General features: G+C 32.9%; 1 protein-coding gene across 3 annotated transcripts in view; it reads left to right on the top strand.

The window, feature by feature from the left end:
- The window catches only part of FAT4 (FAT atypical cadherin 4), a 175,070-nt gene that overhangs the window by 75,426 nt on the left and 75,057 nt on the right, over positions 1-24,587 (top strand). For all 3 annotated transcript variants that reach the window (XM_030815731.1, XM_012507642.2, XM_030815730.1), the window contains exons 2-5: positions 6,854-6,985; positions 15,231-15,492; positions 16,792-17,142; positions 23,215-24,137. In XM_030815731.1, the coding sequence (XP_030671591.1) occupies positions 6,854-6,985; positions 15,231-15,492; positions 16,792-17,142; positions 23,215-24,137 (1,668 nt within the window). The remainder of the gene's footprint in view (positions 1-6,853; positions 6,986-15,230; positions 15,493-16,791; positions 17,143-23,214; positions 24,138-24,587) is intronic.

The raw sequence follows: 24,587 nt of genomic DNA, 5'->3' as shown, positions 1-24,587 counted from the left end.
ATGTAAAAATGACCTGGATTTGCTTAAAAACAGAAATATCTGTAGAGAAGAATTTACATGCTAGACATGGATAAGTTGTCAGAATGAGCAGGACACATTATTGCTCTTGGAATCTCAGAATATAGAAGTCTCTAATTTAAGTAATATAAATGATCTTCAGTATCCTGAAGATATTTGCAATTACCTATTTTGGTAATATATAAACTTAAATCAGAGCTACAAAATACTATTATTGAAATAAGTATTTCTGACAAAACTGTTAATTGTATTTAAAAGCAATCTTGATGGCATTATCTTAATATCTTTAGAGATAACACTTGTGAACTCTAAACATTACTTTTAGTGCAAAGTTTGTCATAATTTATGTGGTTTAAGTGACAATATTACATGAGACAATTAATTTTGGAGTGTCAGTTCCACAAATCCAAAAAGTCAATAAAGTAAATAATTATTTTTGCCACTAAACAAAACAAAAAATTAAGCACTATTTGCCTTGATGCGTCAGGTCTTACTATTTTATAGTTTGTATACTTTGTGTCTACTCTGCCAACTATTTAAATGTAAGCCATTCTGAAAATGGGTATTTATATGTTGCATCTTTTAAGAAAAAGAAACAGGTTTTCATATACATTTTAATAGTAATCACTTTCACTGATATTTACAGAGAATTTAACTATAGTTTCTTTAGTTGTAATACATACCTATTGTCTTTCTGCTGAATGTCTAATAGTTTTCCAGTGGCATTGATAAGACAAACTCTCACAGATTATTTTATCTTTATATAAATATAAAAGAACCTAAAAATAGGAAAGAAGTGAATAAAATGGTTTTTAAAGTAGCTCATCAAATATTATTTTCATCAGAAATTATTTTCTTGTTGACATACAATGCGTATTTTATATGAAAGATCATTCTCTCTGTGCAAAGATCAGAGGCATTTGTCTTAGGCACATCATTCAGCTTGCTCCACAGCCCTGGCTCTCTCCACAACTCCGGAAAAATCAGTGCCCTCCAGTAGGAGGCTTAACGTTGTTTTTCTTAGATAAATCACTTGACATTTCAGTTCCTTAATTTTGACTCTCTGTAAAATAACAGAAATGGAACGGAAATGGACTTGATGATATTTAAGATTCCTACAAAAAGTATTAATATGTTGACTTGCAAATGAATGGATTTCTGAACTTTCAGTGTACTACAAATCCTACAGTCTCCCAAAAGAAAACAAAAGATTGTTTTTCTTCTTTATCTGAGAACTATTTTATGTAGATTGCAAGAAGGTTGTGAATTAAAATATGTTTAGATTTTTTCATCCCGTTCATTAAGAACCATTTGATTTAAGCTGCAGAGAGGATATGCATTTAAGAATATGTTTAGAATTGTGGTTGAGGTGGCAACCACCATGCAATTATCAGTTTATTAACTGGGGAATGAGCTCATAATGGACTTTGCTGTTTTAGTCATTTCCTTTAACTTGAATATAATCTTCTACTTTCATAATATCAATTTAAATCAGGGAAATAGCATGTTTTATCATTAGATCCACAAATATATAATGATTTGATATTAGCTATTGTTAGGTAATGATTGTTCTTTAGTTATGTAGTTGTATGCTGAAACATTTAAAAAATTAACCCCCATGTATAATAACATTCTTGATGCACAGCAAAATAAAATGATAGACTGCATATTATAAAAAAAGAGAAAAGCATTATATTATTTTATGCACTATTCCCACAGAAATATTTTTTAGTTTTAAAATATCCATTTGACTCTTCAGCAAGCTGAATACCAGGGATTTTATTCCTTCAGCATAAAGTAATTTGGTAACAATATTTAAAGGCATATTTCTAACTTAAATTTTACTTTTATAAAATTACCAAAAGACAGACCATTTGTGAACTAATTGGTTATTAGCTCCTTTAATCTCAGTCATGTGTTTGTCTCTAAATAAAATTATTTCATTTACCAGAGTTTCACTGCTCAGGGCTCAGGTGACTCAGTCAAGAAAGTCATTCTTGTGAAGCTACCTAAACGGTAACAACGGTAGTGGCAGTGGGTGATACCTTGCCTCAACCATTAGCTGCAGCTGAGGTATTTATTGTAAGTCAAGCACAGATCCACCAACTACATTCCTTCTAATTGTAGCAGGTGAAACCACACACATTTTTAAAGGACCAAATATCTAAGCACAAAGGTCAACACTTGGTAGGCATGCAGAAAGCATGAAAGTGCCTTATCTTAACAGGGTCATGAGTCTTTCATCTTTAAAGGTCAGTTTTTACAAACTTTCAGAATTGATACCTTAAGTTGTTCTGAACTTCAATTACAAAAGCTATTGCCAGATTTTGTTTTGTTTTTATTCAAAATGTAGCCACTCATGAAGAGAAACTTCTGAGTTTGAAATGTGATTTGTGTTTTTGCAAAATGTTTATTTGAATGAAATTTTACCTCCAGTCTAAACAAATGTAAAGATAAATGGAAAACACTAAGAGGGGCAATGCTGATACTGAAAGCTTAACTATGTGGTAGTATTGGGTTTGTCCTTTAATTTTTACAACATATGCTTTTTTAGTTTAGAAATAATATTGTAGACTTAAGATCTCGGAATTTTAAGCTAAACCACTAATAACCACTGTCTTCATTATTTAAAGTGATCTGAATTGTATAGAAATAAAAGGGTTTTAAGAATTATAAAAATGTAGTTATTGTTTCCTGCTTTTTTCTCTAAACTTCTAATGTTCAATTCTTGTGTTTTATATAATATTTTAAAATAAATCACACCAAACCTTAGTCTAAAGAAGGTATAGTAATGGTTCGTGTCAGATCTGAGAGTGAACCAAGCACATGTTAGGATTTAGAATCATCAAGATAAATAGTAACACCAATGGCAACAAGTAAGCAATTTAAAGACAAACTTCTGGAATCAAGATGTCAACAGTGTATTTCCCCAGGGATGACTGCTTCTGTTTGTAAATATTGCTATTAAAGTACATCACCTATTTTCTACAAGGGATGGTGACATGTCTTATTTTCTTTTATATATTTTGGTGACTAACACATACTTGTTATGTGGCAGATTCTAAAATATTCTATGAATAAATGTTAGATTTAGTGACCACATCACATGTAAATGGGTTCAGAATCTTGCAATTCTTGGTAGATAGAACCATGGCACTAAGGATCTGGGTAAGTGAAGAAATGGCAGGATAACACTTATCTATGCTAATGAGTTCAGATCTTCTCTCCTAGATAATGAAAACCCCAGGCTACTGAGAGAACTTTGCCAAGCCATGCTGAAAGCTTTTCAGTTATATCTGAGGAACTGTGGAGTAGAGAAAAGGGAATGGGCAATTAAGGAAAAATATCTAGATTTTCAAGAAATGGAATATGAAGTTATTCACTTTTCTTTTTTATTCTTTTTTGAGACAGAGTCTCACTCTGTCGCTGAGGCTGGAGTGCAGTGGCGCCATCTCAGCTCACTGCAACCTCTGCCTCCTGGGTTCAAGCGATTCTCCTGTCTCAGCCTCCTGAGTAGCTGGGATTACAGGTGCACACCACTATGCCCAGCTAATTTTTGTATTTTCAGTAGTGACAGGGTTTCACGTTGGCCAGGCTGGTCTTGAACTCAGGCTCTTCCTGACCTCAGGTGATTCCCCTGCCTAGGCCTCCCAAAGTGTTGGGATTACAGGTGTGAGCCACTGCGCCTGGCCGTTATTCACTTTTAGAATGGCAAGATGACACTGATTTTGGGAAAGAGGATAGCCTGATTTATTAAAGAAATGACCTATGGAATTCTTACTAAAAATATAAACTTTGCATATATCAGAAGATAATGATGATGAAATGGTCTAGATCTGTATATACAACTGGTCTATATAGATTCATTCAAAAAGGTGTAGTTTTGAACTCAATAGTATTTAACTAAATTTACTATCTCTACTAAAGCAAAAAGAAAGACTTTTCCGCATCTGAAATGACCAAAATCTCACAGAGCATACAGGATCAAAGACTTCTAGAGCACTATGTAGTGATCCCCTAGTTTAGTTTTTTTTAAAAATTTTGACAGAAAGAGATTGATTAATAGTTAGTTCTTATGTAAGTGATCCAGATTCCGGATGTGAATGAAATGCACATTTATGAAAATATATTTGTATAGCTGTAGCATATATTTTAAAAACATGATTCATTATGTTTTTTAAACATACACGCATGAGAGTGTGTAAGTTTTCTTTACTGACTGATTACCTCTGTGACACTGGGTAGTTCCTTACCACTGGACTTTCATTAACTCATCTATCCAATGGGAGATAAAGTTCTTAGGTCAAAAGGCTCTGCTGAGGTTTTTATATGTATATATGTGTGTGTAGATGTGTATGTATGTACACACACATATAACCTAAAACAATGTCAGGCATGTTTATTAGTTATTTTTTTAAAACTATTAAAATATAGAATTGGCTTGCTAAATTCATGGACCTCCCAGTTACACTGAGACATCTTTTAGGTATACTCAACTTGTTTCTAGTGTGTGACTCTGTTCCCTGATGTGCCTTTGATGGTCATATTTAATTGGTGTCAATCTAGTCCTTCCTTATGCTCAGTTTAATGTTCTTCCCTGCACATACACACTTACATGCACACATTTACACACACCCACACATACTTACATAAACACACGTACATTTTTCACAAAGACATTTACAAAATCATACATGCACACGCATGCATGCGAGCACGTGCTTGCACACACACACACACACACACCCCTAGCATGCACAAGGGTGGCTTGTTGCTTTCCCAATAAAGTCATAAGATTACAGATGAAAGACAATTTAGAATTTTTTAAAATTCTATGAATCTAAAAGTTCAGAGTTGAATTATGATGCATTCAGTTACCTTTTGTCTTTTTTTTGTTTTAAGCACTGTGCATATATATACAAAAAATTTACGTGTATGAAGTGAAGATATTTAGTAATTTCTGAAGAACATTAATTACATATATGTATGTGTGTGTATATATATATATATATATAATATGTATGTGTGTGTGTATTTCAAAGCTCCTCCCATATGAAAACTCAGTGTACATTCAGTATGTGCCAGTTGAACCTGTATGTGGGACTAGAATTCTGATTTTTAAAATACCTTTTCTCAAAGCCTTTCTCTGGCTCTAAGAAGCTTCCAGATCTGTCCTAACAGCTTGAAAACCAAGATCTTGACTTTTTATAGAATACTTCACTCTGTGCCAGAAACTGTGTTAAGCATTTTCTTTACCTATATCATCAGGATTTAGTCTACACAAAATACTCTAGGACACATATTATTATACTGATTTTAAAAGGATGGACTGAGGCTAAGAGAAGTTAAGTGCCCGAGTTCATCTAGCTAATAAGTGTCAGACAGGAATTTGAAGTCTGGTCTCTCTAATTCTAAAACCGATGATATTTACAACCCTGCAAGGAAGTTGGAAATGCATCTTCCAGGCTGCAGTTGTAGTTATTGTGGGCATTTCCTTAAAGGAAATGGTGTCGAGAATGGTTGCTGCTAGCCAAAATCAGAAGTGTCAGATTTCTAACTGCTGAGACTTGCCTGTCTTCACCATTCTCTGGACTCATTTGAGCCATTTGTTTTATGATCCACTCTTCTACTAAAAGGTAGAACTAGAGGTATAACAATTATTTAGTACTTAATTTTATATATTGTTTTCTGGGGTTTTCTATTTTTATCAATTGCTCATTTATTTATTTGTCTAGCTCTCGTATATTTCCCATTCATTCCTTTTCAGAGAATGATGACAGTCCTACTTACTGCCTCTCCCCTTCCCACAGCTTCCATTCTTCCTGGGAAAGGGGAAATCAGAATTATTTTGCTCTCCCCACTTCCTTCAGATTCATCCTCATCACTCATCACTGATGGAGTTTTTACAGCATAACTATAAAAGATGACATTTTATCCTATGACAAACATGCCCTGGTTATATTCTAGCTAAATGGATGGGTGGGTTTTTCTCCATGACTTAATTTTGTGATCCAACTGGGAAGATTTCAGTTTTATTAGCAGCTGTATTTCCCCTTTTCTTACCAGAACTTGAGCTATTAGCACCTAACTAAAAAGAGAAAATACAGAGTTTGAAGTTATTATTTTATACTTCACAAATCCTTTCTTCTAAACATTTTTTCTTAGGTGAGGAAACAAACAAATAACTCTGGCTAAGATCTTTTAAACAAAGCTGTTAATATTTGCAACCTATATCCACATGACATCTGAAAGAAATGATGGCTTAGCTTTAGTCACAAATAGAGAGTGCTGATACGAGTGGAAATAGAAAGAAAAGATGTATTTTTCTTCCCATTAAAGGTTGAGCGTGGACTTTAAAGGGGGAAATTCTGAGTGATTCTTAAAACAACATGTGAACTTCTTTATTTCCCCCAGACATTAGTTGCCAATATGTAAACATTTCAGCAAGAAATTTTACACCACCTCCTCTGTGTGTCAGGCAGCATTTAATGGTTGAATGACAGACAGTGCTGAGCCTTGGCAGTTCCATAGTGAGGTGCAAATCTGGGGATTAAAATGACAGTTAATCAGTGGACCTTTTCTAGTATAAACTCCATGGCCACTATTTAAAATCAGTTACTTATCAACAAGGCAGACGATTTTTATTTCGACTTTATGTTTTCCTATAAAGATTTCACAACTTTTCCCTAGGGGTAGTTTCTGTTGTTTGGATGTTAGATGCAAAGGTTCCAATTCATTTTGGCAGTCTTGATTGCGTGGATTCCTGGTAATCATTTTAATTGGTATCTTGCAGACACGTGGAGTCATTCACACATTGTTTCCTTTTTCTTTGTAGGTAGAAATAACACTTCAGGATATCAATGACAATCCACCAGTATTTCCAACGGACATGCTGGATCTCACTGTAGAGGAGAACATTGGAGATGGCTCTAAGATTATGCAGCTGACAGCCATGGATGCTGATGAGGTAGCTCAAGCATGTCTCCAAATTTGTGAAACTTAGTAGTGCAGTGATTTATCAAATTTCTAGGATATGTTGACTACTTTTATTACCCAATAATTAAGGTTAAGCATGTGTGCTCCTTTCCAAAGAACATTAATTCTTGAAATGTAACATTAAAATGTTAAAAAAAGAGATTACTATCAAGAGGTAATTTTCCTCTGATCAGCAATCCACAACTCATTTGCTGCTTGCACTTTAGGTTACTTAGTCAAATTATTTTTTTCTTTAATAATAAAAATGTCTAAAGACGTATCTCTATTTTATGCCATTATTATTCCCCTTTGCTATCTTATAGCAGCTAAGGATTGATTTTTATTTTATTTGTAATTGTTAAAAGAAAATAATTTAAAACTACAGAATTTGAAGGTTTAGATTACTATTTTCTATATTTATATATTAAGTTCAGCTATGTAATTATTATGTTTCAAATGGCATGGAAACAAATAATTTGTGATTTATATTTTTTCTAATGAAACAAACTCCATAGCTTATTTTCTCCTTACTGGGTAAGGAGTTTAAGTAATGTTCTGGAGTTTAAGAAAGAGGAATAACTTTCCAAACACCAGTATCTCCTTATCTCTTTCCCCTTAAGCCAAGCCGAACACAGAACAGAGAATTTAATTTTCTTCCTCTCATCTAAACTCAGAAATATTAGAAACTTGATTCCTGGCATATGAATAAGTGCTTTATAAATGTATTTCTGTAACCTTAAGAATGTAAATAAATAAATAATAAAATAATTTTAACTGCCAGTACAGAAATGTAATGACTTAGTCATTTATAAATTTTGCCAAAATCTAACTATTACAGATGAACAAAATAAAGCATAGACATTTAGGTAATTGCAATTTGCTATTAGAAAAGATATGATGTTTTATGTTTAGTACATTCTACTCAATTTTACAATGTGAAGTTCACACTTATTTCAAATTTAGCTAGCTTTAAAAGAGTTATCTGACTTAATATTTCTATTGTTGATAGATATGTGATATCATTAGCCATAATTCAGTAAATATTTCATTTTCTTAAAGTTTATCATTGATAATATACATTTTGACTTATCAATTCATAAAATTTCATTAGCTCCCATTTGAAAGTAGCAGCAATAACAAAAAAAACTAATGTAATTGGCATAGGACACTTGACATCAAATAATTGAAATTGTAATGACTATTTCGTTGGTTATACTCTCTCTAAGAATAGAGCAAATTAAACTCATTTATTGGAAGTGATTTATTCTAATCACTTTAAAAGAATGAAGTAATAATCATGTTAATTATAATAGATATTCTAATGGGATGGCTATTTACTCCATGGAATATTGTAATTAGAGTGGGATTATTTAATAGGAATTACAGGAATCACAGGTAGAATTGTATTTGGCAATTTAGTTGTTTTAATCATCATACTGCTCTCTTAAGAAATGGTTATTTCAGAGATTCCAACACTCAACCCTTTTAATACTATTCTCTTGACACTGTTATAATTTTATTTCCCTCCCAATATTTTCTCTTTAAGAATATTTCATGTGAGTATTAGTATAAATGCAATACTGCCAGCATTCTTATTTTTCTCCATCTGACTTCCGTGTGTGTGTTGGTGTATGTGTGCACACACTTGCATTGCCTCCAAATTCATCTTTTAAGCTATGTTTACATTTATGATGAGACTAGAGGAAGCCTAAGAAAGTCCTTATACATCTAGGTATTTAGACCAATGCTTGTTTTTGTGAATTTTTATTTTATTTCTACTGAGCTTTGTTTTTTAAGTTTAAAAAAAAAATGTAAGTAACCATGCAGGTGTTATCACTTAGACATGCTAGTTAAGAAAAATACAGAATGTAAAGTGATGATAGCTAGGATATATAAGAAGTACTTTTGAGATGAGACAGAGTGGGGAATTAGGGCCAGAAGAGTATAAGGCTGTAACGCTGGAATAAACAAGAGAATTGGAGAGAAGGCTGTTAGCAATTCAAGGGTAGAGAGGGATGCTGACAATATGTATGAGGTGTGACTGTGCCTGAAGGCATAAAAATCACCACATTCTTGTAACTAGATTTGTTTGTGTGTGAGTGTAGAAAGGCAAAGAGGATGGAAGGGAGTAACTAGGTGTACCTACAACATTAAAGGAAAGGGGGGCATTTCAGTAAAACTACAACCGTTGTTTTTTAAAGAAAAAGCTTACAAAGTTGTTTATCTTCTTAAATGCATTTTTCTCTTAAACAACTTAATAACGTTTTAATAACTGCTGACTGACTATAACTCTTGACATGGGGAACTCACATGTCTTTGGTTTCATGTTAAGTAGAATGGCTGCCTATGGCATTTAGAATTTTGGGCTGTTTTCTTTTTGTTGTTGTTTTTAGTTGCTTATAATAAATATTAATGCTTTTAGATAAACCTTTGTTTTATTTTCTACTTTATTCTCAGCTCCTTACCTCTTAGCCAAATTTTGGGAAAAATATTTTTAAAATTTTCTCTCTTTTCAAATCCTGGCTCTGTTTTCTTTCTTCATCTAGTTTGAGTAAGACTCAAGATTATGTAGGTCATCAGCCAATTGTGTAGATTTTTAAAAATTATTTATATACTTTTCATTCATTACTTTACCTAACATATAAGTGTTAGTATGCTATAGGAACTTTTGTAGGGCACTGTAGAACAAAGCCTGGGTAAAGGAATTACAATTTTATAAAACAAAATGTATACGTTGAACTTAATTTACATATCATTTGAAATGTGTTGGAGCAAGATTTACATGTTTCAGAAGCACATGACTCTGTTTGTCTCTTGTTCCCTTTTATAAACAGAATTATACTAGTAATGGGCCAGGATACTCAAACTTTGCTTCGTGGTACCATATATGTTTTTGAAAATACTATTTAAGGTTCTAATATGCATTTGAAATTTATAGCTATTTACTTTTAGAATTCCTTCCATGTGCTTTTGTCTCTGTGGTTCATCAGGAGAGCAGAATGTTTTTAACCAGCATTATTTCCACTGCAGTGCAGCTGAAACATGATATTTGTTTCTTGTTTTGTTGCTGATATGGCATATTCTGAATATTAAGTAAATAGACTTTTCAAAAGACCTAATTAAATCATTACTCGTGGCCAGATATTTTCAGACATTCACTAATATTATGAATTCACCACATCAGCTGATTTTGAATATGAAAAAGATTGTTTTTTATCAACACAGCCTGATGTGTTTACCTCTTTTCAGAAAAATTATTACAACTTTAGGAATATTATTATTTATTACAGCCGGTAGACAGGGCATTTCTAAATATCAAACCATTTTTGTAATAGCATTAAATAGGTTTTTGTTTCTTTTCTTTACCTGAATTTCCAAGTACTTATTATTTTCTTTTTTTTTCTTTTTTTTTTTTTTTCGCAAGGACCACAGTACTTTACTTTTTGTCTTAACAGAGGAGATAACTTGAGGGACAGCCTCCAAGGCGCCATGCAGCCTTCAGGGGCGGGCAGGGTTGTAGGGAGGTAGGAGACTCGGACCGGCAGCCCTGGCTCCAGCTTCATCGTCTGTGTCTTCCCTCTCTGGCCAGGCTCTTCGAGGGCATGCAGGAAGCTGTACTTACTGTTTTCATGGGTCAGAATTGAATGTAGCTACTTCCATACCTCACCCACTTTACTAAAGTAATGGAATTCCTAGTGAAACAGAACAAATGTACAGAGTGTGGTCAGATTAGAAGTCTCACATGCTTATTGAATGTTTGTGTTAAACCATAAAATTACAATAAATATGTTAGATATTCAATGTACACCTGAATATACAAGGTAAATGTGGGTAATGTCTTAGACTCAGCTGTTCCATTATTAAATTTAAGTGTGCTTTGAGGCATTCATTTTACTAAATGTTAAGACTGGCCTGAAGAATGCAGTACAAACTAACACTAAATATAGCGGCAATATTTTTGCTTTAGACTGTTAGAAATCATCTCCTTATATGTTTGACCATGAAGGAAAAAATGTATGTAAGTTATGATGGAAAAGATGTATGGAAACTGTGGATGCTGTAATCCCCCACTATGTCAGCTTTACATGCCTATACACTCCAAACTTACCTTCTTCCTAATATTCTCCTTGAGAGCTCTGTGTCTTTATATTTTAATAAATACATTCTTGGAGGTTAATTACAATAAATGGTATATTTGTTTTAGGTAAGTATATTAAATTAAAGAGTAATTTTTGAAGTCAACATTTCTAGCACTACTTATACCTAGTGTCAAGGTCAATAATAACGTATAATAGGAAATCCGGTACTGTATTTTCCCATGGATATATAGCAACTCTAGTTACATTTTGATTTAAATTATTCATTTGCAGAAGTCTAAGTCATCAAATACATTTAAGCCATCATGTTTCTCTTATAAGAAAATAGTAAGAATAAGAATAAAATAACAACTATCATTTTCCTGTGCTTACTATTTGTCAAGGGTTGTTCTAGGTTTTTAAAATATATATTCACTAAATTAACCTCCAAAACAATCCTTTTTGGCAGGTAATATTATCATCCCAGTGTACAGATGAGGAAACATGGGCTTGGAGAGGTTAAGTATGTGGTCCAATGCCACATGACTAACACATGGAGCACAAATTCAACCCCAAAAGTATGGCCCCAGACCATCATATCTCAATCAGCACAGGGTATATTAAACTCAGTATTTTGATTATAATATACAGAATTAAGAAATATCCCTCTTCCTTCTTCCTCTGCCAATCCTTGCTTCTCTTCTTTCTTCTCATTCCTTCACCATCCTTATTCAGTCCTTATATGAGTGTTCCTATCTCTATTCTAATTTAATTTCTGAACAACTCTTGTGGCTTCAACTGACACCCACATAAAATGACCTTCAGATATTTATCTTAAACCTCATTCCCAAATCTCTAATTGCCAGATAACCATTTCTATGAAGCTGTTCTTTAATCCCTAAATACACCGCAAATAAAATTTCACTTCCTATTTATCCTGCATCAAAGCAGGTCCTATTCTTGAAATGTCCTCAGTAAGAGTACTCTCTTAATTCCCAGCCAAAGTAACTTGAAATTTAAAAAGACTTTTTTTTCTTTTTTGCTTTTACTTTGCACATGGGGTTGTTAAAAAAGTGAGAATATATATGGAAATGTTGAGCAAATGAGAGAGCTATTAGTATTATTTCTATTTTCAATAATCTGTCAAATTTTACTAATTTGTCCCATGTATTATAATAGTAAAATTTGTCCCATGTATTGATTCAGAGTAAGTTCTGGAGCAAGATGGCCAGGATTCCAATCCCTTAATTTCTTTTAAAATGGGCATTCTAATAGTACTTATGTTGCTAGTTTGCCTTTAACAAATTAATTAGTGCCCTGGAATTGATGTGCTCAAGGTGGCATTCAGCAGCTAGCAAACACTATGAATATTCTATTTTTCTCTCTGCCATCTCTCTAGTTCAGAATTTTGAGGGTCACAGCTCAAAGACCTGAGAGTACATAGGAAATCACCCCCATTTTCATTTTCCAGAACAGGGACTTTCATTTTACAGAACAGTTTCACCAACTTGGGGGAAATGAAGCCTCAGTCTCTTGGGCCCCAACTGTATTCACACTCTGCCTTCTCTGGCCTCTCCCTTCACTAGTCTATACTGCAATGTCAATATCCTTAAAATATTGCTTCCAATTAAAACAATATCGGGGTTCCTTGGCTGTAGAATTGAGGCAAAGTTGTGTTATATTTGAGGTTCTCAAAAAATATACGGATACTCTAACATTTTAGCTTGACTTTCTTCTTTTGTTCTATATTAAAATTGTCCACTCTAACACACTGTTCAACAGTAAGCCAAATCCGTGAATAGTGAACGACTGTAAAATATTGTATTCATTTGATTCGCTTTTATTTTTATTTTATTGTGATAAGAACATTAATGTGAGATCTGCCCTTTTAAAAGATTTCTAAATGTACAATACAGTATTGTTAACTATAGGCACAATGTTGTACTGTAGATCTAGAAATTATTCCTCTTGCGTAAGTGAAGATGTATACCCATGGCTTATAAGCTCCTGATTTCTCCCTACTGTCTGCCCTGGAAAACCATCATTCTACTCCCTGCTTCTATGTGTTTGACCATTTTGGATACTTCATATATATAAATACCTATCAAGCAGTATTTGTCCTTCTGTGACTATCTAGTATAACATCCTTAAGGCTCATCCATGTAGTCACATATGGCAGGATTTCCTTTTGTTTTTGAGCCGAATAATATTCCTTTGTATGTACAAACAGGTTGAGTATTTCTTATCCGAAATACTTGGGACCAGAAGTGTCTCAAATTCCTTTTTTTTTTTGATTTTGGAAGTTGCATTATACATGCTGATTTAGCATCCCTAATCTGAAATGTCAAAATCTGAAATGTTCCAATAAGCATTTCCTTTGAACATCATATTGGAAATGTTTGGATTTTGGGGCATTTGGATTTTGGATTTGTTTTGATTAGGGATACTAAACCTATATCACCTTTTTTTATCTATTCATTTGTTAATGGCTATTTAGTTTGTTTCCAAATCATGACCGTTGTGAAAAAAGGATTGCTCGATCATAAGGTGATTCTATTTGTTATTTTTTTTGAGGACCTCCATACCATTTTCCACAACAGCTGCATCATTTTGCGTTCCCACCAATAGTGTGCAAGGGGTCCAATTTCTCCACTTCTTCACCAACACTTATTTTGGTTTATTTGTTATTATAGCCATGCCAACAGGTGTGAGGTGATTTCTCATTGTGGCTTTGATTTGCATTTCCCTGATGATTAGTAACACTGAGTATTTTTTATATACTTACTGGCTGGCCTTTTTTTTTTTTTTTTTTTGAGACAAGAATCTTGCTCTGTTACCTAGGCTAGAGTACAGTGGTGCGATCTTGGCTCACTGCAAGCTCTGCCTCCCGAGTTCATGCCATTCTCCTGCATCAGCCTCCTGAGTAGCTGGGACTACAGGCGCCTGCCACCACGCCCGGCTAATTTTTTGAATTTTTTTTTTAGTAGAGACAGGGTTTCACCATGTTGGCCAGGATGGTCTCAATCTCCTGACCCCGTGATCCGCCCACCTTGGCCTCCCAAAGTGCTGGGATTACAGGCGTGAGCCACCGCGCCTGGCCACTTGTTGGCCATTTTTATGTATTCTTTTAAAGAAACATTTATATAAGACCTTAACCAATTTTTTATTGGATTACCAAACTTACAGCTATTATGTTGTAGGACTTATTTATATATTTTGAAAATTAACCTTCTATCAGATATACAGTTTGCAAATATTTTCTCACATCCCATAGATTGCCTTTTCATTTTCTCGACTGTTTACTGTAGAGAAACTTTAGTTTGATATACTTTCACTTGTCTGCTTTTGCTTATGTTGCTTGTTTTGGGAGTCATATACATGAAATGTATATGACTGTCTTTTAGGAATTTTCTTCTAGGAGTTCTATAGTTTCAGGTCTTAATTTTAAGTCTTTAATCCATTTTAAATTGATATTTGTGTATAATGTATATTTGCATTCTTTTGCATATGGATATCCAGTTTTCCCAACACCACTTGTTGAAGTGACTATCCTTTCCCCATTATATATCCTTGGCACCCTTATGGAATATCAATTGACTGTCATGCATGGATTTATTTATAGGCTTTCTGGTCTGTTCGGTTTGTCTATATGTGTGTCTTTATGCCAGCACCATACTTTATTCATTACTGTAACTTTGTAGTATATTTTAAAATCACAAAGTACAATACCTCTAACTTTGTTTATCTTTCTCAAGATTGTTTTGGCTATTTAGGCTCCTTTGTGATTTCATATGAATTTTGGAATTGCTTTACCTCTTTCTATAAAAAATGCTGTTAGGATTTTGATATAAATTGTATTGAATTTGTAAATTGCATAGATAACATGGACATTTTAACAATGTTAAGTCTTCCAATGCATGAACTTGGGATGTCTTTCCATTTGTTTGTATCTTTGTTGATTTCTTCCAGCAATGTTTTGTAATTTGGGACATACAAAGCTTTTACCGCCTCAGTTATCTCTCATTACCTGTTTAAGTCTTATAATATCATATGAACTTAAAGCCAAAAAGCCTTCCTTTGTCAAATATGTGTTCAAAAGAAAATATAAGGAGCAATGCTTTTCTACTTCCAATAGCTCAGATGCTTGGTCTCTTTTTTTAGGGTGCAAATGCTCTTGTCACATACACTATCATTAGTGGAGCTGATGATAGTTTTCGCATTGACCCAGAATCCGGAGATCTGATAGCAACCAGGCGGTTGGACAGGGAACGCCGTTCCAAATATTCGTTGCTAGTTCGTGCTGATGATGGTCTTCAGTCCTCGGATATGAGAATTAATATTACTGTCAGTGATGTGAATGACCATACACCCAAGTTTTCCAGACCCGTGTACTCTTTTGACATTCCTGAGGACACAATCCCTGGTAGGTGATGGGTCTCTTATGTGTATTTTGCAAGAATCGCTTTTGAACCAAAATTACATACTATGTTTTGGCTGCTCTTAATCAATGATCAGTTTTTAATCATATACTACTAGTTATAAAATATATATGCCGGATTGTTGGATTTTTTCATTAATGATCTTTGGTAAAATTCTCAAGCAAATGGCTAAATTTTTTAGGATGAATGAGGTTAGCCATTTATATGTCTGAAAGTATTTGTGACATGGGTTATTAATTTTCTGTCAACCACACTTTTGGTACTCTTTCTGCTTTAAAAATGTCTAATGTGATTTTGGGGCTATGTATAAAAAGAACAGCAAAAAAAATACATGAAAAACTGTGAATATCGATTCTAACGCTCACTAGCTGTGTGACCAACGGCAAGTTAATTCATTTCTCTTAGTTTCAATTCTCTATCCCGTAAATGGAAACAGTAATTCCTGTTAGAGTTAAGGTAAAGGATAATTTAGAAAGTACATTGAGTTTGCTAACACAGGGCTTGGGTATTAGCAAATGCCCATTAGGTGTTATGAGAAACTGAATCTTTAATTATAATCTTGCTTCTTTGAACATATTATATTGTGATTTTTTTTAGTCTGAGTACTCAATATCCATGTTTCTGGTGTGTGTGTGTATGCTTCATTCCCATTATTGGAAATTTGTATGTAAAATTGAAATTTTATTCTGAATTACATTTGGAATGATTATTTATGATAAACCATACATTTTAGAAACTCCATTTGGCAAAGGAATTAAACATCTACAGGGGACTCCTTCTACCTGCAGTTTTTTCTTCACTCCTCAAGATACCTTGTGCAAGTCCTTTATGGAAATCCTATCACACTTATTTCTTGACTTAGTTATTGCAATGACCACATAAGTTCTAGAGTAGTATCACCAGGGCATAAGTCTATATATTTTTTGGAATCCTCAGTTCCTGACACTAGCAATATGCTACCTTAAATGTTGGTTGAATTCATCAATATATTTATGGATAAGTACTGCTAGATGGAAACACAACATCAGATGTATTATTAATTCCTCAGGAAATTTATGCTGAAACCTGAGGTCCACTGGATATCTGATATGTCACATACTGTATTCAAATAGGGAAATGGTAATATCGAAATCTGCAGAATGTTATGTTCACTGTATTTTCATAGCAGTTCTCAGTTAAGATATTTTACTGTACAAATACATTTTTTGGTCTCTTTCTATATGTTCTCTTAGTAATACTTCTTGCTTCCTTGATTTTATACTATTGCTTTATTCTTTTGATAGGTTCTTTGGTAGCAGCCATTTTAGCCACGGATGATGACTCTGGTGTGAATGGAGAAATTACATATATTGTGAATGAAGATGATGAAGATGGCATCTTTTTCCTGAATCCCATTACTGGGGTCTTTAATTTGACTCGATTATTAGATTATGAAGTACAGCAATATTATATCCTCACTGTTCGAGCAGAAGATGGTGGGGGACAATTTACTACCATCAGAGTTTATTTCAATATTCTAGATGTAAATGATAATCCACCTATTTTCAGCTTGAATTCATACAGCACATCTTTAATGGAGAATCTACCTGTAGGATCTACTGTTCTTGTGTTTAATGTTACTGATGCAGATGATGGTATGTATTTTATTTAATATGGTTTTTAAAACATCTATAAACTGTCATCAGATTTATATTACATTTATTTATTGTGTTGAGCTGTCACAGAAATGCATTTTGTGAATATAGGTCCGAAGTTGAGGAATAGAATTATAACTGAACTATAGAGGATTTTAAAAATTGAGTACTTTATTGGTTAAATTCTTATTTATAACAGAAAACATACCCTGTATTGTTTTATAAACCTTATCTTATTTTTCCCCCTAAGTGTGGGGTCATGTTTCAATTTAGCAATGTAGAAGTCATAAGACCACTTTTTTTGAATAATTTTGTTAGATAAATAAAAATATTAAGTTTACATATGTTATTTTAACTTGAAAAGGATAGAATTTCAAAGCAAAATGAAACCAAATAAAAATGCTTATGAATGCAAAAACTAAGTTTCATATTTTTGACTGACAAATGGCTAATAATTTTTTTTTTTTTTTTTTTGAGACAGAGTTTCACTCTTGTTGCCCAGGCTGGAGTGCAATGATGCAATCTTGGCTCACTGCAACCTCCACCTCCCAGGTTCAAGCAATTCTCCTGCCTCAGCCTCCCGAGTAGCTAGGATTACAGGCATGCACCACCACGCCCAGCTAATTTTGTATTTTTAGTAGAGACGGGGTTTCTCCATGTTGGTCAGGCTAATCTCGAACTCCTGACCTCAGGTGACCCGCCTGCCTTGGCCTCCCAAAGTAGTGGGATTGCAGGCATGAGCCACTGCACCCAGCCCAGCTAATAATATTTTAACTAGGTTTCATTTTAGCTCGAACAGTCTCAGATCTGTTTAATTTATGTTAAATGATCAAGTTAAAATTTTGCATTAAATTTATACTTTACATGTGTTTGATTTGTATTTATTGCAAAAGCAATTGGCAAACTTTATTTTAATAGCTGATTCTTTTGGCCTTTCTTCTAACACTTGTTTTGTAAGTACACATATCATATAATACAGCATTAGAGAAAACATTGTATGGATTATCAATCTTAACTGAATTGTCTGGAAAATTAGTACGTGTTTTTCCCTTACATGGGATGCAACTAAATTGTCTCATCAATATATAAAACAAGGGACAGTACTTTGAAGAGGAAATAGGTCTCTAGTGACAGGCATATCTATCTCAATTTAGAATTTCCTTATTCTTATGACTTGGATGATTTGTGAAATCTCAGAATACTATTTTAACATTCTATTCTATACTTAGTTTCCTTTTCATAGTGTCTATAAATGGCACTTGGAACGATATGACAAGCAAAAAGCACAGTATTTTATATATGTTTCAATAAGTAAAATGGGAAATACTTTCTTTAGAATTCGTTGAGTAAGAGCATTTTGATGTTTCCTCCTCTAATTTAAGTGCAGTTAAAATTGGGCACAAAGATATATCTAAAATAGATACAGCTGTAATGCTAGTACTACTACTATTACTACTACTATTGCTAGTAACAATACTTTAATGTTAACGATGTTAATAATAATCTCAAGAACTGACATCTGTCAAGTGTTTTGCGTGTACCCAGTCCTGGCCTAAGAACATTGCATGCTCTATTTCATGTACCTGATCCCAGGTCTGTGGATTGGCTCCAATTAGATATCTGTATATAATTGAGGTTAATCCCTATTTTGGAGATTGATTTCTCTGCTATAACTTTTAGTTAGTTTACCTATTCCGTAGATACGAATATTTTCAAAGCTAACCATATATTCTTATTTGTCCTGTGACTGTGCTCAACTTTTCTACAGTGAAGAATTTTTCACCATGTTTCTTTGTGATTTATTAGTTATGTATTAGAGAGAGCCCATTGTTTCATAGAATTGTATGTTTCCTGGAATAAGTTTTATTTACCATCATAACTTAAAATATAGGGAAACTGAGAAGATACCAAAAAATTAAAAAGAAAAAAAAAGAACTTTGTCAAAAACCTGCTGGAATATTCCATGCACATGTAAGCACAGAAATACATTGACCATTGACTCTAAGTAAGTTTTTGTGATATTTTTCCTTTAATTTGCATTGAGTAAAAGTTTCAAGCTATATTTATTCATTGTTTTAGTTTTGAATACGTTTATCAGTGTAATTTCCTGCACCTTGACATAAAATATATGACACAATTCCTATTCTTTCTGAATTTCAAGGACAGTGATAAGGCTGTACAAGGGTAAGTTTGTTTGTAAAAATTTCCAGCTCAGTTACACAAAAGGGTCTCAAGTATTTCACAGACAATATTAGTCAGACATTTTTAAAGAATAACAAATTAACAAATAAATCTCAATCTCTGATCAGAAGGTTCCAGTGAGGTAATATTGTCATCTTTTTAGGTGAAGGAATTTTATATGAAAATAAATGTCACAATCTGTTATCTGTCTATGGATTCTGTCAGAGTTTAAAATTTAGCTTACATGATGATTTCATAAAAATAAATCAGATGTTTTACTGTTTTCACAAGAAGGGTAATACCTCTGTTAGTATCAAGAATACTATGCATACGGTATTACATTGAGGAAAACTATTTAAATAGGAGCATTACAGAAATATTCTGGCTTTGATGGTTATTTTATTATCCTATAAATTATTTACACTTTAAATATTGAGAAGTCATATTAAAATGTTTTGCTAATAATACAATTGGAATTTTTGCTGAATAAATGTAGCTATATAATATTGGTGTACAATACAGACCATTGAGTTTCATATATTCCAGTGACCTGATGACCTTGTCGAAACTGCTTTATAAAGATGGATGTTATTCAAAACACTTCTATGTGTTACAGCTATGTGAAAAGTTGACAAATATTAGTTCTTTATAGAAATTAGAAGATAGCATTTATAGATTGTGAGTAAATATACATATTTTATAGCATGAAACTATACACCTGTACTTTTAAAATATATTTTACTATTTATATATATTTTTATATATTTATAATATATATTTTGTGTGCTGTGCTTCTTAGAATGAAATTATTCATGAGACTGAAATACTATCTATAGATATGTACATATCTATATATAGTGTGTGTGTATGTGTGTATATATATATGACAAAACCATAAAACCATACGTATGCAATAAAACTGCCAGGAAGAATCATGTAACTAAATGACTTGGAGAACATTGAACACAAATGGTTCACAGTGGGCTGTTTGAAGTTTAAAGATCTGGTGGGCCATTAAAGCCCACTAAATTTAAATTGCAACACTTATGGATAAGCTTAGAATTTGAAACAATGTAAAAATAATAATTTTAAAATAATGTGTTTACTGTCTCATGGTTCAGATATTTGTTGCAAAAACAGAAAAAAATGGTCTGAGCTTAGTATTTTTCAGTATACTTCAAATATTCAGGGAGAAATTTGAGTTTTGCTATGTCTGCATGTATTTTTTAGATGTAGTGTATATGGCCAAAGTCACTTTTTAGACTTTTCAGAAAAGAAAAGTTATTTTCTTTACAGTAAAGTAAATGCAGACAGATTCCATGACCTGTAATTGCAGCAATTAATTTTCAGTTCCTGAGATGAGAGCTACTTGTTGTATAATATGGCAATATTTTATGTAAAAATAGTTATATTTTTTGTTTCATCAACAATAATAATTATCTTCAGTTTATTTTTAATGTTGTTACTTAATATATTTGTCATTATGTATTTGAATATAAAAGCAAATTTTTCTTTTGTTATACTTTTAGTTAGCTTAAAATTTATTACTTCCCTTACCTATTCATCTACCAAACTTTTTGCCTTTATAAAAGAGGCTGTTCTGCTGTCTACAACAATGCTATGAAATTCTGGGATCATGTTCTCTTTTTGCCTCTGCAATTTAGATGTTTACTCAAAGAAGTAGCATACATGATGGACTAAGGATGATCAGATACTTGATTTAACTGCTCCCATTCCTGTTGATTTATGTAGAAATGTTAGGCCATGTAAAATGTCAGTATTTTTAACGTATTTTGATCTTAGATATGAAAGATTTTATATGCTTCTCTAGAATTAAATTTTATATCTTTGCTTGTTGGTATTTATTTTCATTCATGTGTTTTCATAACTGCATTTCTCAATAATAGTCATGTCCCCTAAAGAATGGGGATTCAATATTTACTGATGAACTTTTTCATAGGAAATGCAGAAAATCTTCTTAAAAAGTAATTAAACGTAACTATATATGTAGACATTAATAGAAACACACGTATACGCATAATTAAAAATAAATTGTATGTGTGTATGTATAGATACTCAAATATATATATGTTATAATGTTTGAGTAAATATATATACACGTACAATATAATGTATATACATATATTTATGTTGTAATGAAAGTCCTAAAAGCTTTATATATATATGTGAAGATAGTGGAAATTTTTATCCTCTAAAGCCTGTGGAATTTTAAGACAAGGGGTTGAAATAGGCTGTTAACCTTGTTCTAGTCAGATTCTACAATTCCGTTTCTTTCTTGTGGGTGAATTGACCTCTGACACCTATTAGCTTTATTTATTCATATTTTTCCTGATCTTCAGACTCCTAAGTATTCTGAACTTTATAACCTCTTCCTTGTTCAGTTGTGAGTTGTCTTAAATAAACTATAAATATTAAAAGTCACAACTCATAATGAAGGGGAAAAATAAACTACCCTTTCAACAATTTACTCAATCATTGTTTATCCTAGAAATTTTTGTTAATAAATCATTGTCTGAAAGTTATATTCATAAATATTTTTCCCATGGTTCAAATTAGGCAAAGGATATTAGAGACAGTAAAGTCACAGAATAAGAGTAAGTGTGGCGTTTTTAAAAACATTGAGTTCTACATGGTAGAAAAAAATCTCATACTCAAGTTAAATTTGACTTCTTAAAGAACTTGATGAAGTTCAAAAAAAGGCAAAAGTTAACTGAAGTATTCATAGAATAGTGAGAAATAACTTTTTTAAAGAAAAGAGTAAAAGGGTGATTAAATTGTTCTAGACGACTTTTGCCAAAAGTGGACATCACTTCTCATAGATAGAATTCAGAAACCTGGATAGTTGAAATTAATGTTAGAAATATAGAAGCTAATTGTAGGTAATTCAGGGTAGTCAGTAGATATTTGCTAGTCCCAGAGTATACATCTTTATTAAAGATAGATTACCTGGATGTACAGTATGTTTTTATCATAATATCCTGTATTTTTTCCAATGTCATTAGAATAAGATATAAAAATGCACATGTTGTTATAAGCCAGAGAAGAAAACACCACTCTGAGGCAGAAACTGACTTCTTTCTGTTTTCACTGCTTATTTGTTATTTACCTTTAGTTACTAAAATAGTAAGATGATGTATATGCTCCACATCATTTTTGTTATAAGAATCTCTGCAATCATTTTCTGAAGTGAGGATTTAGAAACAATTTTTAAACTAAAAATGACACATGATCCTAAGAAAAATCAACAGTATCTAAATACAGTCCAATAATAGCATGAGCATTTATATTTGGAAAGTTTTATGTATAATTTTAATGCTAACAATTTCTTTAAAAATACTTTTTAGAAACTTTAAATATGTTTAATAAAATCTGAAAGAGAAATATTGTTTCAAAGGTCATTACTTAGCTAGACAATAGGAATTAATAAGTATTTATTGATTTTGACACGAAATATAAAAGTACACTTACAGCATTCATGACTAATGCCATACATCAGAACATTTTATTACCCTTTCTTGAAAATTGGTGTCAGCCTCCCCAAATTACCAAAGTTACAAATGTTTGGCTAATAGTATAGCGTGTGGCACTGTTAGTGCTGGACCATCAGGAATTATGTGATAGAAACAAGGAAACATATAGAAAAATATCTGCTCTCTGGACTATTTTTCTCCTCTTTACTTTTGTAATTTAACATTTCAACACTCTAGTAAATAGCAAGCAGTATATAGATCATTTGTTCACAGGATTTCCTAAAGTGTGTTTGGATGCACGGCATATCAAACTTGCCAAATTACTTGCCAAAAGTTTTGCTATGGCTTGTTCTGCAATCAGCATATGTTTAAGAAAATTTTTTCTTCCCTTTAATTTCAGGCGTCAACTCTCAATTGACTTATAGCATTGCTTCAGGTGATAGCCTTGGGCAGTTTACTGTTGACAAGAATGGTATACTCAAAGTCCTAAAAGCTTTGGATCGGGAAAGTCAGTCCTTCTACAACTTGGTTGTTCAAGTGCATGACCTGCCACAGATTCCAGCCTCCAGATTCACAAGCACTGCTCAAGTCTCCATTATTTTGTTGGATGTAAATGATAACCCACCGACATTTCTTTCCCCTAAATTGACATACATTCCAGAAAATACACCTATTGATACTGTTGTTTTCAAAGCTCAAGCAACTGACCCAGATAGTGGCCCAAACAGCTATATTGAGTACACTCTGCTGAACCCTTTGGGAAACAAGTTCAGTATTGGGACCATTGATGGTGAAGTGAGGCTCACTGGAGAACTGGACAGAGAAGAAGTTTCTAATTATACTCTAACAGTGGTGGCTACAGACAAAGGTCAACCGTCTCTCTCTTCATCTACAGAGGTTGTAGTTATGGTACTTGACATCAATGATAACAACCCCATCTTTGCACAAGCTTTGTATAAAGTGGAGATTAATGAAAACACACTTACTGGAACAGATATAATACAAGTGTTCGCAGCAGACGGAGATGAAGGCACAAATGGACAGGTTCGCTATGGCATTGTTAATGGTAATACCAATCAGGAATTTCGGATAGACTCTGTCACAGGTGCCATCACTGTTGCTAAACCTTTGGATAGAGAAAAGACCCCTACCTACCATTTAACTGTTCAGGCAACCGATCGAGGCAGCACACCCAGAACTGATACCTCCACGGTCAGCATTGTTCTACTGGATATTAATGACTTTGTTCCTATATTTGAGCTATCTCCTTATTCTGTAAATGTCCCTGAGAATTTAGGGACACTACCCAGAACAATTCTTCAGGTCAGTATATTTAAATAAAGCAAGTGTTGTCTTAATTATAAGACATCTATTTGAAAACCTTCCCTCTTCTACAGCGTTTACGCTTCCCCTGTTCTCTCCTCATTCTCATCCATAAATGCTCAATTGCAGATACAGCAAATTTTGAAAAGGAAAAGTTTATAAATATCATACCTAAGAACCTCTTAATTTCCTTATCGATCAAACTATTGTATTTTACTAGCTTTCTTTTGTGTATACTCATGTTGCACACCTTTATGTATTTGTGTTTTTGAATTTTGTTCCACAAGGATAATATCTGCACATACTAAAACACTAAAATGATGGAAATGTTTGAAAAATTTGTTACAAATATTGTTCTACTCTTTTCCTTCATATATTTAACTACCTAGGTGAAACTGCTCTTAAAAATTTTTATGAAGCCTTCCAAAAATGCTGTGCATTAGCTTTACA

Source organism: Nomascus leucogenys, chromosome 7b (assembly GCF_006542625.1).
Source record: "Nomascus leucogenys isolate Asia chromosome 7b, Asia_NLE_v1, whole genome shotgun sequence".
In the NCBI taxonomy this organism is placed as follows: Eukaryota; Metazoa; Chordata; class Mammalia; order Primates; family Hylobatidae; genus Nomascus; species Nomascus leucogenys.
Note: the sequence above shows the minus strand (reverse complement) of the source record. Positions and strands in the feature narration are given on the sequence as shown.